Consider the following 20,591-nt stretch of genomic DNA (forward strand, 5'->3'; position numbering starts at 1 on the left):
TGATGTGGGGGGGGGGATTGTGGTGAGTGATGTGATGTGGGGGGTCGTGGTGCATGATGTGGGGGGTTGTGGTGCATGATGTGATGTGGGGGGTCGTGGTGAGTGATGTGGGGGGCCGTGGTGCATGATGTGGGGGGTTGTGGTGCATGATGTGATGTGGGGGGTCGTGGTGCATGATGTGGTGAGTGATGTGGGGGGTTGTGGTGCATGATGCAGATTTGTTTGAGTAGCACCTCGAGCCGAGAAAACAAACATTGCTCACGTCGGCCTTCATGCATGCAGCCAAAAACAGACATAGCCATACTCACACACTCACACACACGCACACTATACACACGCACTATACACAGACATAGCCATACTCACAAGACACACACTATACACACACACTATACACACACACTATACACACACACACACTATACACAGACATAGCCATACTCACACATTCACACACACTATACACACACACACACACTATAGCCATACTCGTAAGACACACACACACACACACACACACAGACATAGCCATACTCACACACTCACTATACACACACACTATACACACACACACACACACACACACTATACACACACACACACACACACACTATACACACACACAGACATAGCCATACTCACACACACACACTATACACACACACACAGACATAGCCATACTCACACACACACACACACACACTATACACACACACACACACACACTATACACACACAGACATAGCCATACTCGCAAGACACACACACACACTATAGCCATACTCACACACACACACACTATACACACACACACACACACACAGACATAGCCATACTCACAAGACACACACACACTATACACACACACACACTACACACACACACACTACACACACACACAGACATAGCCATACTCGCAAGACACACACACACACACACTATACACACACACGCACACACAGACATAGCCATACTCGCAAGACACACACACACGCACACACACACTATACACACACACACACACACACACACACACAGACATAGCCATACTCGCAAGACACATTTTGGATAGCGACCCATCTTTAATGTTGAATATTTATCTAAACGGCAGATTCACATGCTCAAGGAGCTTTCCGGAGAAGTTGTATGTCTGCTCGTTTTGCGTAGTTTTAAGTAAAAAAGCGTAGCGGCGTATTTTGATCTGAAAATGCGTGGTTGCTACGCAAAATGAGTACAGGTTGGCAGGTCTGAGATGTGGGGGGTTGTGGGGCATCATGTGGGGGGTTGTGGGGCAAAACTGGCAGCATCCAGGACCAAGTGGCTACGAGGACCAGAGTTCAATGCCATCCCGCGGTCATTTCCCAAACCCCATCCTGCGGTCATTTCCCAAACCCCATCCCGCGGTCATTTCCCAAACCCCATCCCGCGGTCATTTCCCAAACCCCATCCTGCGGTCATTTCCCAAACCCCATCCTGCGGTCATTTCCCAAACCCCATCCTGCGGTCATTTCCCAAACCCCATCTATCTCTCCCACTTACTTCCTGCTTCTTCCAGTAGCAGCAACTGGAATCCATGCATTTCCACTGAATTGTTTTTGGAATCTGATCCCTTATCATAGCTGTTCATTCTTACTCGTTGCTCGACTTATCGTGACTAAATTCAAGATGGCTGCAAACGCTAAACTTCGTGAAGATACTGTCTGTATAAATCGTCTTGTAAGTAAACTACCAGTGCTTTTTCAAAGTTCTCAATGTCTCGTTTTAAATGTCAGGGCCCTCGGAAGTCTACCAATGAAGTGTGGAGATACATTGAGCCTCGTAAATGGGTGTAAAACAGTGATTTATTTGCATGGCTAGCCCGATGCCGAAGCACCACTATTGAAAAAGATGTTGGTAGCATCGGCTAACTAGCGCCAGATTTTGGAGTGCAGGGGACAAGCCGAGATGGGCTATGAGACATACGTTCACACTCGGTATCATGTTTCGATACACTTTAGGTCAATATCACACCGGAATTCTCCTTTAAAGGGGTGGCTGGTCAGACGGGTTGCGAGAATGGGGGTGTTTCATTAATACTACTACAACTTTTTGTTGCTGTTTAATAATATGCCTTCAGATGTTCCAGAGGTCGTTTCGTCCGCCGCTCACGGCCCTCGAACCCGCCACCTCAACACACCGCATGGGAGTCGAGCGCTATAACCACTGAGCTAAAAGCCCAAGCTTCCAACTCAGCGGTTAGAGCCGTTCTTAAGGTTAGGGGTGTGAGGATTTACACGCGCAACTAGCATCACCAGCTAGCATACACCAGCCCCAGGTCGGTCAACAGTTGATCCAATATTAGTTGTGCAGAAATATAGCCCGTCTTATACACACCAATTGAATTGAAATAGAAATTGTAAAGATTTGTATTTTTTGTAATTATTCCATATTTAGTATAGTTATATCAGAACCTGAAGTAGCCTACAATCCAAATGCAAGCATGAAACTTCAGAGTATTACCTTTCATTTGAGGCCAAGATTATGCTTATGTGGGGTTCATATGCAGTAAGCATTTGATTGCCAGTATGCATTTTGGAGAACCCAAAGTCCTATGGGGAGTTTTCATAGGGCATTTTACCAAGTGCATGAGCATATCTTGGCAAATAATGGTCTAAAGTACTCATGTTGTCATTCTATATTGATCTACTTTTGCACACAGCATGACAAGACCTAATGCTAGGACTCAAGTCATATCAAGTCAAGACCTAGAGGGCTGAAATGTGATCAGTTCAAAGATGCTTGTTATCCGGTAGAAAAAGAAAAGAATAATCTAGCCTTTGTAACTTTGTGTCAGTAGGCTACATCACACAGTTATTCTAATTGTTTTCCAACAGTGTCTCAGCTTTCCAAAAGAGAGCAGACGTTTGATTATTGGCTAAAGTATGTAGGAGAAATGCCCTCCTAAGTCAAAATGGGGCAAAAGTATAATTTATAATTGCTCAGATTTGCAAAAGAAAAGATTTGACACATGGCACTGACAATTGGGTACAATTGGGACAATTGGGTACACTGCTCCCCGAGCGCCGCTGTTGATGCAGGCAGCTCACTGCACCGGGATTAGTGTGTGCTTCACCTCACTGTGTGTTCACTGTGTGCTGAGTGTGTTTCACTAATTCACGGATTGGGATAAATGCAGAGACCAAATTTCCCTCACAGGATCAAAAGAGTATATATACTTACTTATACTTATATACTTAAAACTCGTTTTGTCATTATTATTATTATTATTATTATTATTATTATTATTATTATTGCTATTATCACTAATATTAAGGCATGACATCTCAACTCAAAAATATTTATATAAGACAACACCAAATATAACATTGAACAAACTAAAGGCAATAGCAGTCAGATTGAGCATCCCAACCCAACTGAGTTATCGGACAACAGCAAACAAATAATACTGGACACAGTCAATAGTGGTCAGATTGACCCCAATGACTGGAACATTAGCATCCGTCGTTAAGCAGTAATGACCCAGAATGACAGCAGAATGAGCAGCCGTGGCCTACTGGTTAGCACTCTGGACTTGTAACCGGAGGGTTGCCAGGTCGAGCCCCGACCAGTGGGCCGCGGCTGAAGTGCCCTTGAGCAAGGCACCTAACCCCTCACTGCTCCCCGAGCGCCGCCGTTGTAGCAGGCAGCTCACTGCGCCAGGATTAGTGTGTGCTTCACCTCACTGTGTGTTCACTGTGTGCTGTTTGTGTTTCACTAATTCACCGATTGGGTTAAATGCAGAGACCAAATTTCCCTCACGGGATCAAAAAGTATATATACTTATACTTATTGTGTGAGGCCTGGGGTCTACACTCACAGCAGTGACCTGGTCATGGGGGTCTACGCTCACAGCAGTGACCCGCTCATGGGGGTCTATATGTTCTCACAGCAGTGACCCGCTCATGGGGGTCCGGGTCACGTGGCTCGGTGAGCGGCCTACTTACCGTGCACAAAGAGACGGCCATTCTCAGGTGAGACGGACAGTTTCAGATGGCCTGTGGACGCAAACAAGCACACAGCCAATTTAGCACTTACGGATCACGCCAGTGAACACACACACAAACACACACACACACACACACAAACACACACACAAACACACAGAAATAAACCACTCACTGTTTCTCACATTTATACATATATAGTACACAATAAAAACACAAATATGCATGCACACACACACACACACATACATTCACACGCGAATGCATACTCTCTCTCAAGAGAATAGATGTAATGGACCACAATGACCGAAACACAGTTTAGTTTCACTTTAGACACTGGACTCGTTTCAGCTGTGACTCAGACCAGCCCACTGACTCCATGACAAGAAGAGCGTCCAGCCAGATGTGGTCCGTCTGAACAAAAAGAGAGAGAAACCTCTGGACTGCACTGGGGAACACCTGGAGAATGTAGGCTAAGCATTACTCTGTCAGCTAGCATCACGCAAAACACACACACACACACACACACAAAGCCTGAGCCTACTGTTAATGTGTGACTTTTAAAGCCACTACAATGAATGACCCAAAAATGTGGCATCGGCAATGAGGGCAAACAGAACTCACCAAACGCTTGCAACACAAACAAGGAAGCCTGCGGTCTGTCCGGACGAGCAGGCAGACGTTGGGGCACCGCCTGCCACTCCATGGGACTGTCCAGCTCAAGATAACGTAGCCAGACGGACCCAGCCTAGTCGGCACCAATAACGTGGCCAGACGGACCCAGCCTAGTCGGCACCAATAACGTGGCCAGACGGACCCAGCCTAGTCGGCACCAATAACGTGGCCAGACGGACCCAGCCTAGTCGGCACCAATAACGTGGCCAGACGGACCCAGCCTAGTCGGCACCAATAACGTGGCCAGACGGACCCAGCCTAGTCGGCACCAATAACGTAGCCAGACGGACCCAGCCTAGTCGGCACCAAATGGTGTGAACTCTGAACCGCTCCGCAGCTTTGCAGCCCAGTGCGGGTCAGATGAGGTCTGCCCGGGCTAATGGAGTCATTAGAAGAGGACGCGTCCATCCAAAGAGGTGAAAGTACAGACCACAACAGACCACAACAGAGCACAACAGACCACAACAGAGCACAAGAGCTCCTACGCGCCTTTTCCTTTTGAATAGATGACAGCGAGAGCCTCTCATGCGTTCTGATTGGCCCAGAGGGGAGGAGGGGAGGGAGCCGTTTGAATGGGGTAGAAAGTGAGAGGGGGGGGGGGAACTCCACCTGCTGCTGCAACAGCAAACAATGAGCTCATTCTCCAGCAGCACGTTTTGATTGACAGCAGAGCGTCCAGAGGGGCCACGCCTCCTAGCAATAACAGCCACAGTTCAAATGCAGAGCAGACGGACACCGAGCTGGCCCAATCAGAGCAGACAGACACCGAGCTGGCCCAATCAGAGCAGACGGACACCGAGCTGGCCCAATCACACACAGCCCTACAACTCCTCAACACATGCACTACACAACACACATGCACTACACAACACAACACATGCACTACACAACACAACACATGCACTACACAACACACATGCACTACACAACACAACACACACACTACACAACACAACACATGCACTACACAACACATGCACTACACAACACACGCACTACACAACACACACACTACACAACACACACACTACACAACACAACACATGCACTACACAACACATGCACTACACAACACACATGCACTACACAACACAACACACACACTACACAACACAACACATGCACTACACAACACATGCACTACACAACACACGCACTACACAACACACGCACTACACAACACACACACTACACAACACACACACTACACAACACAACACATGCACTACACAACACATGCACTACACAACACAACACATGCACTACACAACACACATGCACTACACAACACATGCACTACACAACACAACACAACACACACACTACACAACACAACACATGCACTACACAACACACACACTACACAACACAACACATGCACTACACAACACATGCACTACATAACACATGCACTACACAACACATGCACTACACAACACAACACATGCACTACACAACACATGCACAACACAACACATGCACTACACAACACAACACATGCACTACACAACACATGCACAACACAACACATGCACTACACAACACAACACATGCACTACACAACACAACACATGCCCTACACAACACACGCACTACACAACACATGCACTACACAACACAGTTGTTCACTAACACAACAGTTAAAGTAGACCACAACATCCTCTTACCAACCCTACAAACCCCCAGGTCCTATACATAGTATATATTGCATATAGTCCACATAGTATAGCCTCACTGCAAACTATTGCATATAGTATACATAGTATAGCCTCACTACACACTATTGCATATAGCAGTGTTTTTCAACCTTTTTTGTGCCACGGCACACTTTTGACACTTAAAATGTCCCACGGCACACTAACATCCTGTGTGAAGAAAAAATAAACATACCATAGCCTAAAATTTCAAATAATACACAGATATGGCCTTATTATGGCTTCTATGCAAGACCTGCTCAATAAAACAAGCGCCCTCTGTTTCATTGTAGTAGTGTAAGAGAGAGAGACGTCTTACACTTCCACACACACACCCCCAGTCATCTTTTATTCCCTAAACACACACACACACACACACACACCTCCCTTCCTGGTCACTCATAGCTGACGGTTAATGGACTTTGGGCCTCTGTGAGTCACTCATTACCCCGAGGTGGAAGCACTGTGCCCCGAACAGGAAGTGAGGTGGCCCTGTCGTCCAGCTCATTTGCCTCGTTCCCTCTCCTTTAATGTTTACTCTGGTCAGGAAGCTGCGGGCACAATCACACGCCTCACACACAATGGGCCGAGGAGCCACCGCTGCTTTTCACACACTGCCCTCCCCCACGCTACGCTATGCTATTGTCCCCCATGCTACGCTACGCTACTGCCTTCCACGCTACGCTACTGTCCCCCAAGCTACGCTACTGTCCCCCAAGCTACGCTACTGTCCCCCAAGCTACGCTACTGTCCCCCATGCTACGCTACTGTCCCCATGCTACGCTACGCTACTGTCCCCCATGCTACGCTACGCTACTGTCCCCCATGCTACGCTACGCTATTATTCCTCATGCTACGCTACTGTCCCCCATGCTACGCTAATATTCCCCATGCTACGCTATTATTCCCCATGCTACAATAATGTCCCCCATGCTACGCTATGTTATTGTCCCCCATGCTACGCTACGCTACGCTATTGTGCCACTAATGGCTTACTGGAACCAGAGGCCTGGTCAGCGCTACATTAAGATCTTATCGGAGGGACAGGGAGGAAGCGCGAGGGGACTGGGCTTAATGAGTACATGCTGCAGTGCCAGGCCAACGCAGGATATGGGCATGCTGCCAGGCCAACGCGGGACGTGGGAGACCGCTGATGCCCAGGACTCTCCCTTTCTGGGCAGGCGCCAGGTCCGGCACAGAACCAAGCGCCTGACCACACACTCATCTGGCCACACACTCATCAAGCGCCTGGCTACACACTCATTAAGTGCCTGACCACACACTCATCAAGCGCCTGGCTACACACTCATTAAGCGCCTGGCTACACACTCATATCTTTAGGAAGCTTTTACATGCACAAAGAAAACAGATCATGTGTATTTTTCATCTGTTACGTTCCAAAAACCACTGCTAAGGAGCGTGTTCTACAGAGAGCTCTTCACAGACGCTAGAGGAGCGTGTTCTACAGAGAGAGCTCTTCACAGCCGCTGTGAAAATCCATTGCATGTTACTGCAGCTTAATTATTAATATGAGCGTTTACTTTTCTCAGGCGAGGCCCTCTCCTCAAATACATGCACTATACTGCCATCTGTTGGGCAACACACTGTATGGCAGGTGACCGCAGCAACACAGACCATAGGAAGCGATAGCCACAACCCACACTGGGCCATGGTGGCCCCCTTAGCAGATCATAGGAAGCGATAGCCACAACCCACACTGGGCCATGGTGGCCCTTCAGCAGTCACAAAGCAGAGGGCTAGACACAGGATGCCAAACAGGAGCGGATAATGCATCGGGCCTGGCCAACACAAGCTTGCCAACCGTTTTCACTGGCAACATTTTACAACTTCCATGTGAGTTTTCCAGGACACATAATGACATTCTCCAGACCTGTTACGATCTGCAAGTACACAAAATGGCTACTTCACCTCACAATTAGAGTCAGAAATGTGCACAACAAAATATGATCCCATTTTGCCAGTGGCACTGCCACTCTGCCACCTGGGACCTGCTCTGAACACACACCCTTCTTATCGCTTTATCAGTGCACATACACACACACACACACACACACACACCACACACACACACACACACACACACACACACCACACACACACACGCTGCTCTGATCACACAGCCTCCTTATCTCAGTGTGTGTCTCCTTCCTTTCTAAGACAAGTGAATATTTGAGGGGAAAATGTTGTCCTTGGTAGTTTTGTAAGACGTGTATATTAGGGGGGGGGTGAGCAGAAACACTACTGACCTCTGCCCTTGAAGCCAGAGGGATGGACCTTCCTCTTCCTTTTTGGAGTGGGTTCTAGGTTCTCCTGCAGGGTCCCCGGCTCTGTGGCGCTCCTAAACAGAGCAGGTTCTCCGTTTCCCCTAACCGGAACAGGTTCCATATTCTGCCTAATGGAACTGGGTTCTAAGGTCTTCCTCTTGGGTGCATGTCCTTCAATTTCCCTCATAGAACATCGTTCCGTGCCCTTTCTTAGTCGTGGGTTCCTCCTCATGTGACACAGTTCTGGGTTCTTCTCCCGCTCTGGCCACTGTTCTGCGCCCCTCTGCACAGGCCCCGGTTCTGTGCTCCTGTTCCGGAGGGAGGTCTTGACCACGGCGAGCTTCACCTGGGCTGTGGAGCTTCTGTGTGTTAGAGCCTCTGTTAGGACCCCCTCTACTGGCCCAACAGTGCTACTACACACAGCAAACAACAACAACACATGTTCATGATATGATGAAAACACACACACACACAATCATACACACACACACAATCATACACACACACAGACACACACTCTTTTTACTAATCATATATAAATGAATATAAATAAAGGACTAAACATCACTGCGGTACTGTACAGTACTGAGTACTTTTCCAGGGGATTTGTTTTCATCCAAATCTCCACTAGCAACAAAATGAAGCCTTATTATGGTCTATCTATATCTAGTCATTTAGCCTCTTTTCTCCATAAACGTAAGGGTTATGAACATAACCACGGTTCTCTGAAGGAGAACACAAGGCGTTAACCAATGGGAGTGTTAAGCACTTGTAGAGTGTTGCAGAAATCCACAATTGTATCAGTGGGTGTGATCCCTGGGTGTCAAACCTGTGACCCTGACCTTGTTGTTAGCAATGCGTCATCATCACCAGTGGACTACAGTATGTGTCATCATCACCAGTGGACACATGGTGCATTCATGGCTCTTGGGAATGACAAGGACCGCCCCCATGGCTACTTTGTTTTTCCCACAGCAAGTGTTCATGTGCTTTGGAGTCGGAATGTGTGACAAACACAGATGCCACAACAAAGGTTAAAACATACGCTCACTAATCCTAAATAAACAACTGTATTTTCTTAAAATATACTGTAAGACGCTTGTGAAAGAAAGATATGCAGCTTTCAAGTGACAAAAACGAACTACAACGTGACGACAAAAGTGATGACGAGCCCCTAACTGGGCAACTCTGTTAGCAAAATCTAGCCCCAGTTTCCGATCTCTGACTCACACATTACATGACGTGAATGATGCGGAATGATGATGTTTTCACTGGAAAAAAAGGTTTTTCCGAAGCCCACGAACGCTAATCTGACTCTCGCCAGATGAATTTGGTTCTGCTTAGCTCCGCCTAGCTCCACTCACATCCATCTGGGACCTCTTCCGTTGAGAGTGATTTCAGCACCAGATTGTATGGTAGAGCCAATCAGGACGCAGGGCGGGAGTTTCATAGATGTGACATAGCGTAGAAGCGACTGTGAGACTGTTATTAGCGTCACGGGTTGGCTTCAATGTGAGTGGTTGAAGTAGCACGTCAATAGATGACGGACAAGTGGCTTATCCAATCATATGCAAGGATTTTTTGATTAGGCCCAGCCTTCTGAAGCACCACTCCAATGGATCGATCCCAGATGGATGAGTGGAGCTAGGCGGAACAAAATTCATCTGGCGAGAGTCAGGTTACATGAACGCTAGGTTAGTGGACTATGGTATGGATATGAACCCCTGATTTTGATACGATCTGATTCCTTGCCATATCTGGACCAAGACCACATCAGTGGGGCGGGACAGTCCGTCATATTTATCTATCTTCTCGTTGTTCTGTCATATTTATTTACCTTCTCATTGTTCCGATGTGACTGAGGGGTCTCACTGGGCCTCTTCTGTCGGTGCTATCGCCACGTTCCGTGTGTCCTCTCCTCTCCTTGCGCCCTCTCTTGGCTGATGGCCCCTGCAGAACAGGCTGATCCAGAACCCAGTATGGTTCTCTGTAGAGCGTTCTGGAGAAAGGAGAACTGTGATGATCAAATGTCACTGCATAGCAAGAGAACCCAAATACCAAGAGAACCCACCGGAACCAACATGGCCCAAATAGCAAGAGAACCCACCGGAACCAACATGGCCCAAATACCAAGAGAACCCACCGGAACCAACATGGCCCAAATACCAAGAGAACCCACCGGAACCAGAGACTCCACTATTCATGTCCACTGTAGTGTTTAATACTAAGCGCTACACTTTATTCATCAATAAAGTATCTATCTATCTATCTATCTATCTATCTAACTAACATCTAAATATGTCACAAGCTTTCTGAGTGCCTATAAATGAAGAACATTCCAAAACTTCCATTCAATTTCAATTTGAACGGATGTTTTATTTTTCAGGAAATATCAGCAAATCTGCTGTTGGGTTATTGCTATTTGATTCATCTTACTTAATCAAAATAACACAACTGAAATGCACAATAAAAATAAAAATACATGGTTTATGAATATGCTTAACAATAGACGTATTCTGTAGCAAACTCCTCATATGTAGCAAGCTATTTAAGCACCTGTTTGTGACCTTCTCTAACATGTTCCTGACAGTGTTGATCTGTAGATTAGATCCAGTGTGGGATCATGTGGGGAAGATCCATATCAGATATCAATGACATACACGCTGCACAGTCCTCAGTGCTGTTGAAGCACTGTATAGGATCAATACATATTACTGTATGTATAGGATCAATGCATATTACTGTATAGGATCAACGCATATTACTGTATGTATAGGATCAACGCATATTACTGTATGTATAGGATCAATGCATATTACTGTATAGGATCAATGCATATTACTGTATGTATAGGATCAACGCATATTACTGTATGTATAGGATCAATGCATATTACTGTATAGGATCAATGCATATTACTGTATGTATAGGATCAATGCATATTACTGTATAGGATCAATGCATATTACTGTATGTATAGATACAGTATAGGATCAATGCATATTACTGTATGTAACTACAGCTGTGCCCTTGTGCTGTCTACAAACGTGTCTGCACGAGCCACAATAGTGTGGCTGGAATGGGTAGATAGATAACCTTTCACTATTCATGGTACTGTCCATAAAGATGATTCATTCCTGATGGGGAAACTGCACAGGAATGATATTACAAAATACATCCAAAAGTGCATTAAATAACAGCCAAACATATTTTTTTACATTCTAATAAAATTACAACCAAGATAGATAGATAGATAGATAGATAGATATATACTTTATTATCCCCTTAGGGAAATTTGTCTTGGACTTCTCAGAAATTCTGACCCAATACAGACACACAGACATAGACATAAAAGGCTAATAACAGACAGTATAATTAAACTAGATGTACCGCAGAGCGGTACAAAATATGACCGCCGCCCAGTCCAGCACATTTTTTCCACAAAAATAAATCACGCTGAAAGGCCTATATGATTCTAACTGTCTCACTAAATTGCATTATCCACACTCAATTCTCACTGGTATCTGCTAGACAACAAGTACCAAAACATGATTAGTTCATAGATTTCACATGTAAAATTCATTTTATACAACCCCACCCCCATCTTGCCTGTTTATAATTCTGAGAAATTCTTGAATTGTGTGCATGTGTGCGTGTACACGTTTATGTTTATGTGTGTGTGTGGGTGTGTGTGTGTGTGTGTGTGTGCGTGCTTGTGTGTTTGCCTGCGTATGTGTGTTTGTGCATGTGCATGCAAGCGTACATATGTCTACTGTGTGAGTATGTGTCATACGTATAATTACTGTGAATGTATGTGTGTGCATGTGTATCTGTTTATGCACATGTGTGCACATGGAATGGGTTAACATGACCCCTGGAGGCAAACATACGGAAAAAATTGGTCATCCTAGGCCCTCAAGATATTCACAGAAAACTGTGTCTGCCCTACCCTCCTTTCGGGGGGTCCAGTACAGCGGGGGGGCTACAGATCAAAACGAAAACCGATGGTTCCATGCTATCCATGTGGGGTTACATGCCCACCAAGTTTCGTGTACCCCGGTCTGTCAGTGTCCCGGGAATCCTTGTTGGTGTACGGTCACTAAATGTACACATCAATTATTTTATTGTAAGGCCCCCCATGAACGAAAGTTCACAAAACTTGGCATGCATTTGGAGGGTGTCATAATGATTCTACACTTTCAATTTTGTGCAGTTTTGACCATGTCAGCCAGAGATATTGTGGTGAAAACACCTAATTTTTTGCTTTTTAATTTTTAACTAGGTGGCGCTATACATGAAATAAGTGGTAATGGGATGGGTTGACATGCCCCCTTAAGACCAACATACAAAAAAAAGGTGGACCTCCTAGGCCCTACGGTTCTCGAGATATTCACAGAAAACTGTCTCCGGCCACCTACAGGCCAGTTGGTGTATAGTAACATAAATTCATTTATTGTGTGGCCCCCCATGAACGGAATTCGACGAAACTTGGCGTGCATACAGAGGGTGTCATAATGATCCTACACTTCCAATTTCGTGCAGTTTTGACTATGTTAGGTCACAGATACCTGTGATTACAACACCTCATGGGAATACCGTGGTAAAGTTGGTTTTATATTGGACGTTGGATATTCGACACATTCGAAAAATCTATTTAGCACTGACTACGAGGGTCGAGTTTATGTCAAACCAACTTTATGTGTTTAAACAAGGCCTGCCTATATTACACAAAGCTTCTTTTGTCAAAAAACCCATGTTTTGATTTTATGAATTTTTTATGCTGATAAAAGATTTCAATCTATTATGCGGCTTCACCTTTTGACTTACCCATACTAAAACACATCTCCTGAACTCGCCTTACTGCCCTTTCTAGTACACAAAGCTTCTTTTTCCCTAAAACCTACTCTTTGATTTTATACAATTTTTAATGTTAAATGTTTCAAATCTATTATGCGGCTTGCCCTTTTGACCTACCCATGTCAAAACACATCTGGTGAACTCAGATTACTGCTCTATATAGTGCACAAAGCTTCTTTTTCCCAAAAACCCATTCTTTGATTTTATAAATATTTTTTAATGTAAAAAAAATGCTATAAATGCTTTAAATCTATTATGCGGCTTGACCTTTTGACCTACCCATGTCAAAACACATCTGTTGCACTCAGCTAACTGCCCTACATAATACACAAAGCTTATTTTGTCCAAAAACATACTCTTTGATTTCATATTAATTTTCTACTATTCAAAAATGCTATAAATTTATTATGCGGCTTGACCTTTTGACCTACCCATGTCAAAACACATCTGCTGCACTCGGTTAACTGCCCTACATAGTACACAAAGCTTCTTTTTTTCAAAAACTCACTCTTTGATTTTATATTATTTTTTTACTATTCAAAAATGCTATAAATCTATTATGTGCCTTCACCTTTTGACCTACCCATGTTAAAACACATCAGTTACACTCAGCTAACTGCCCTTCATAATACACAAAGCTTCTTTTTTTTACTGTAAAAAAATGTATATAAAATCAAAGAGGAATTTTTCGGAAAAAATAAGCTTTGTGTACTATGTAGGGCAGTTAGATGAGTGCAGCAGATGTGTTTTAACATGGGTAGGTCAAAAGGGCAATTCGCATAATAGATTTATAGCATTTTTATAAAGTAAAAAAATTATATAAAATCAAAGAGTGAGTTTCTGGAAAAAAGAAGTGTTGTGCACTATGAAGGGCAGTTAGCTGAGTGCAACAGATGTGTTTTGACATGGGTAGGTCAAAAGGTCAAGCCGCATAATAGATTTAAAGCATTTATAGCATTTTTTTTACATTAAAAAATATTTATAAAATCAAAGAATGGGTTTTTGGGAAAAAGACGCTTTGTGTACTATATAGAGCAGTAATCCGAGTTCACCAGATGTGTTTTGACATGGGTAGGTCAAAAGGGCAAGCCGCATAATAGATTTGAAACATTTAACATTAAAAATTGTATAAAATCAAAGAGTGGGTTTTAGGGAAAAATAAGCTTTGTGTATTAGAAAGGGCAGTAAGGTGAGTTCAGGAGATGTGTTTTAGTATGGGTAAGTCAAAAGGTGAAGCCGCATAATAGATTGAAATCTTTTATCAGCATAAAAAATTCATAAAATCAAAACATGGGTTTTTTGACAAAAGAAGCTTTGTGTAATATAGGCAGGCCTTGTTTAAACACATTAAAGTTGGTTTGACACAAACTCGACCCTCGTAGTCAGTGCTAAATAGATTTTTCGAATGTGTCGAATATCCAACGTCCAATATAAAACCAACTTTACCACGGTCCCGGGAATCCTTGACGGAAATTTGGACATGCGAAAAAGAAAAAAAAAAAAAAGAAAAAAATCTGACTAAACCTATATGACCGCCGCTTCGCTGCGCGGCGGTCATATACCATTTAGCAGAGGTTAAAAACATTCTTTCTTTTATGTTACTTTCTATTTTTTCCAGTGTGAAAACCATCCCGGCAGGCCAGAGTTATAATGCGGATGCCGGAGCTGCGCTAGAGAAAGCCGCACAGCTGGAGCCTTTGGGGCCAGTCAGTCCAGCAGAATCCAAATTGGTTTAATTAACATATGAAAGTGTCATGGTAAACCTAGACGTGACGGTATTACTGATACAAATAACTATATGAAGGTTTGCATTGTTCAAGTATCTACAACCATTGAAAATCATTATTGTTGCTATTCTATACGCTATTAAAGCAATATCTAAAACGCCTCACTGCCATTTTTAATGTGATTGTCAGTGAACACGTCAGTGAACACGTCAGTAAGGTGGGAGCGATCTGACAGCCTAAAGCAGGGGGCGTAGAAACCTCCGGAACAAGGAGCAAGCTGACATTCAGAGGATTTAACTTTTACGACGTTAAACCTTGGTACTCATTAATTGTGATTAGACTGAGGGCTGTCAGGAGAGCCCTCATCCTCAACCTGCTGATTTATCCTCCTTTCCTATTCCCCATAGAGGAGGTAGGTAGGCTATGGTTAGGCTACGGCTTATTTTGTGTTGGCCTTTCTTAAACTGAAGAGCTATTTGACCCGGGATCTATGCGATATTTATGAGCACTTTTTCAACGACCGCCTGTCATTGACCTTGGGCTGCCTGACCGCTTCACTAGTCAGAAGGATCCCTCCTCCCGACAGACAAACAGCCCAGAGCGGATTATCACCTCCAGGACCCCGCTGTCGTGTCGTGGAGGTAATTTACACATCGTTCATTGTCAAAACGCAATGGTGGGCGGAGAGGGACTGCCCTCACGCTGGTTGAACATGGAGCATGCTTTGTGACCAAACACATCACTGAAGGGATAAGCAAGGATCGAAAAATAACAAACGGAGAAAATAAACCCAAACGATTATAAGTATTGATTCTTTTCGCTGCAGCGATTAAACCAAACCATGTTAAAATGTTCAAGAATTCAGCAGCCCAAACTCTTGTTTTGGTGATGCCCAAGTCCTTGAAAACATTTCACGGACACTGAACTTCAGTCACCGCCTTCCTGTGGACCACCAAGCTATACCGTTCTGCACGACTGTTTTTGTTTTTAAAATGTTCCAATAATTAAAGTGTGCAATGCAATGCAACATCTAGCCTATCACAAGTTAGCCAGGCAGCCACAGAAGACACTGCCAAACCATAACGTTACCTTTTCCCGCTGTTGTCCATCATCATACGGGATCTGATATTTTCCATCTTGGTTTATGATTTATTTCTTATCCGTGTACTACAACGAAAGAGTTTCCGGACATGAGACAGTAGTTGTTTGGGGTCTGAGACTGCCGCCTCGAACATTCAAATTCCAAACTCTCTCCTCATCCTCCTCCTCCCGTAGCCTACAAGAGGAAGTGAGCTCCCCTGTGATTTCGGGGGCGACTTCAACCAATCATGATGCTCTATTTTAAAATGCCCCAAAAGCTATTACATGATGAACTTCCCAGAATATGTTTACTGAATCTACTGAAGAGTTTCTGAGCTACTGAATATAAACAACTATTCTCGTTTGAAATGGCTAAACATTATAGCCTAATTGGTGCGAAATAAGATGCCTTGAACTTTGAAAAGGATTCTTTCCTAAACTTTTCTAGAATAATATTTCAAAACGCTCAAGTCATTTCCATAACGTTATTTAGCTAATGCTTCAACTCTGTATTGAAGGCCTTCCTTCTTTATAGGCCTACAGTATGAACCAAAGATTCTAGAGCTTTGTTCTAGAATCTGTGGTATGAACAGTCCACATTAAAATGAGTAAACGAGTTGCCAAATCAAATTAGTCAATGAGGAAACATCTCTGAAGATGCATCTAGCGGTGAAAATGTGTTTCAGTAGCGCTGAACTGGTGCTAATGTGAGCTGCTCTGCAGCTGTATTTGAATGTGAGTTTGTTGCCTGGAGAAACAGTGGAATGTTCGCGCTTCGAGTTCCCCAAACTCCACCAACGAGTCTGTGCGCAAACATGTTTTTTTTTTCTTTTCCTGCGAGCTAGGGGCGCGCTCCAACGGGTCTAGTGCCTCACGGTGATTTATAAGTCCCATTTACTTACCCAGCCAAGCCTGCCCTGCGGAGAAGTGAGAGTGCTGGAGATGTTACAGTTTACACAAAATTAATTTGGACAGAGTTGTCATGCCATGTCATGGCGATTCCTAATGATCCTTTATGCTCCGTGGAAACGATCAAAGTGGATTAAAAAATGAATAAAGTGTGTGGGAAAGTGTGTCAGCTTGAGTCAATGACCACCGCACAGATGCCCAGTGTGGAGCCTGGGGGGGGGGGGGGGGTCCAAGGCAACCACTCTGCCTTCCAGAAGGTCAATAAATAAGTGTGTATGATTTCAGATCTAACATGTGTGTGTGATTAGCATCAATTTCAGGATCACCCACAGTCCTTTTGAGTTACATGTAGTGTCCACAAGCTGACCACATGTGTGTCCACATAGTGATGAGTGTGTAGTGACCTCCAGGGGTGCTGAGTGTAATGTTGTATAGTGACCTCCAGGGCTGCTGAGTGTGTGAGTGTAATGTTGTACAGAGAGCTCAACTGCCATGCTGTGGCGTTGCAAGAGGGGAGAGGGTTCAGTGGTCAGAGGCATTTTAATAAGGTGTGAGAAGAAACATTCTAGAATAGAATCCTTCATGTCCTGAATTCTGCATTCTGCTCCTGGGATTCCTTATGCTGCACACCTACTGTACACTCATTTGCATTTGCATGGAGTGGACGCCTTTTAGGGGCAGCTGTGGCCTACTGGTTAGCGCTTCGGACTTGTAACCGTTTCGAACCCTGACCAGTAGGCACGGCTGAAGTGCCCTTGTGCAAGGCACCTAACCCCTCACTGCTCCCCGGGCGCCACTGTTGTTGCAGGCAGCTCACTGCGCCGGGATTAGTGTGTGCTTCACCTCACTGTGTGTTCACTGTGTGCTGAGTGTGTTTCACTAATTCACGGATTGGGATAAATGCAGAGACCACATTTCCCTCACAGGATCAAGAGTATATATACTTACTTATACTTATATACTTAAAACTCGTTTTGTTATTATTATTATTATTATTATTGCTATTATCACTAATATTAAGGCATGACATCTCAACTCAAAAATATTTATATAAGACAACACCAAATATAACATTGAACAAACTAAAGGCAGTAGCAGTCACATTGAGCATCCCAACCCAACTGAGTTATCGGACAACAGCAAACAAATAATACTAGACACAGTCAATAGTGGTCAGATTGACCCCAATGACTGGACCATTAGCATCCGTCGTTAATGATTGTGTGAGGCCTGGGGTCTACACTCACAGCAGTGACCTGGTCATGGGGGTCTATGCTCACACATGTTCTCACAGCAGTGACCCGCTCATGGGGGTCTATATGTTCTCACAGCAGTGACCCGCTCATGGGGGTCCGGGTCACGTGGCTCGGTGAGCGGCCTACTTACCGCGCACAAAGAGACGGCCATTCTTAGGTGAGACAGACAGTTTCAGATGGCCTGTGGACGCAAACAAGCACACAGCCAATTTAGCACTTATGGGTCATGCCAGTGAACACACACACAAACACACACACACACACACACAAACAAACACACAGAAATAAACCACTCACTGTCTCTCACATTTATACATATACAGTACACAATAAAAGAGAGGATCGAAAGAGTATAGGATCAAAAAGGATCAAAAGAGTATATATACTTATACTTATATAGGGATCAAAAGAGTATATATACTTATACTTATATACTTTAACCAGCTCGTGCCTTCAGTCCTGTTTGACCATGCTGGACATAATTACTGGCTGGAAGAGGGGAACTCAGCTGGGCTATTCTCTGGGCCTCTGTGCGCTGTTTTGTGCTGGTCAACTGTAAACCAGAAACAAATAAATGGCGCCATGCAGTATTGAGCAAAGACAAAGAATGGCACTGTTATTAAGCAGCATTTAACCATGAGGTCTCTCTGTGTGTGTGTGTGTGTGTGTGTGTGTGTGTGTACTGTACTTTCTGTTAATGTCAAAGATGCTGGTATGTGCATGTGTGTCATGTATTTAAATGTGTGTGTGTGTGTATGGTGTGTGTGTGTATATGGTGTGTGTGTGTGTGGTGTGTGTGTGTGTGTGTGTGTGTGTGTGTGGTGTGTGTGTGTGTGTATGTGTGTGTGTATGGTGTGTGTGTGTGTATGGTGTGTGTGTGTGTATGGTGTGTGTGTGTGTGTATGGTGTATGTGGTGTTGTTGACCCACTTTACATGAATGAGACAAAGCAGATGGATGGGGGGGGGGGGGGCAGTTAGCACATAACCACAGACACCCTGGCCATAGTAACTGACCTCAATGCCTGACACACACACTTTCAGCACACACACACACACACACACACACACACACACACACACACACACACACACACATTCACCTACAAAAAGTACCCAAAGCTGCCATCTTTGCCCATATAAGGAGATCCATATAAGGATATCCAGGTGACTACCTGCTACCTACAGTATGGCAAGTTGCATTGCAAGTTAGCTCTGGGGGCAAAAATCAAAGTGTGCCGTCTTAACATACCAAAGATCACAGGACCCACTTGAAGGCAGAGGACAAAAGTGTGAAAAGGCAGAGCACAAAAGTGTGGAGAGTGAAATGATGTATTTGTCCCCGCAAGAGTTTAACAGGTGCAATGTTTTTTTTATAGGAAAAATGTCAAGATACCGGATCTCCTTATATGAGCAAAGACGGTAGCTTTTTTGGTAGGTGAATTTCAGAGGTCTATTTGAGCTCAGCAGTGCTGAATGTTTGTATTGCCTTTGTTTAACTTTGATCGTTTATTATTAGCCTATTTATATATATGTAAGGGATATTGTAGCATTTATTATTAGCCTATTTATATATATTTATCAATGATATTGTAGTGTTTATTATTAGCCTATTATATATATATATTTATCAATGATATTGTAGTGAAGAGAGAGAGCAGTCACCCCACCTGGTCTCGAACCCGGAACCCAAACCTGCAGCTTGACCACAACACCAAAGAGACTGACCTGTGTGGTGGTCAGAACACACACTCTGTAGTGACTCTGATCAGAACACACACTCTGTAGTGAACACACACTCTGTAGTGACTGGTCAGAACACACACTCTGTAGTGACGCTGGTTAGAACACACACTCTGTAGTGACTGGTCAGAACACACACTCTGTAGTGACGCTGGTCAGAACACACACAATAGCTTCAGTCTTCCACCAAAACTCTAATGTCACATCTGGAGACGTCACCAAAACTCTAATGTCACATCTGGAGACGTCACCCAAACTCTAACATCTGGAGACGTCACCAAAACTCTAATGTCACCTCTGAAGACGTCACCCAACTTTAGAGCCATTTCACCAAACAGCTATTAGGTACAAATGAGTACAAGTGACAGCAGGATAACATACACA

The 20,591-nt window shown here is 44.3% G+C and overlaps 2 protein-coding genes across 2 annotated transcripts in view; both read right to left on the reverse strand.

Annotated features, from left to right (window-relative positions):
• The window catches only part of LOC121714726 (regulator of G-protein signaling 3-like), a 96,688-nt gene extending 79,857 nt beyond the window's left edge, over nucleotides 1–16,831 (reverse strand). The window contains exons 1-4 of the mRNA XM_042099744.1: nucleotides 16,311–16,831; nucleotides 10,475–10,636; nucleotides 8,620–9,050; nucleotides 3,984–4,034 (exon numbers count right to left, since the gene is read on the reverse strand). Of these exons, the coding sequence (XP_041955678.1) occupies nucleotides 3,984–4,034; nucleotides 8,620–9,050; nucleotides 10,475–10,636; nucleotides 16,311–16,357 (691 nt within the window). The 5' untranslated portion in view covers nucleotides 16,358–16,831. The remainder of the gene's footprint in view (nucleotides 1–3,983; nucleotides 4,035–8,619; nucleotides 9,051–10,474; nucleotides 10,637–16,310) is intronic.
• A 3,749-nt stretch (nucleotides 16,832–20,580) lies between these two features.
• dnm1b (dynamin 1b) overlaps nucleotides 20,581–20,591 on the reverse strand; it is a 39,389-nt gene continuing 39,378 nt past the window's right edge. Inside the window, exon 17 of the mRNA XM_042102290.1 lies at nucleotides 20,581–20,591. This exon is cut by the window's right edge and continues 1,883 nt beyond it. The gene's annotated coding sequence lies outside the window, so the exon portion shown is untranslated.

This window comes from Alosa sapidissima, chromosome 8, assembly GCF_018492685.1.
Source record: "Alosa sapidissima isolate fAloSap1 chromosome 8, fAloSap1.pri, whole genome shotgun sequence".
Lineage (NCBI taxonomy): Eukaryota > Metazoa > Chordata > Actinopteri > Clupeiformes > Clupeidae > Alosa > Alosa sapidissima.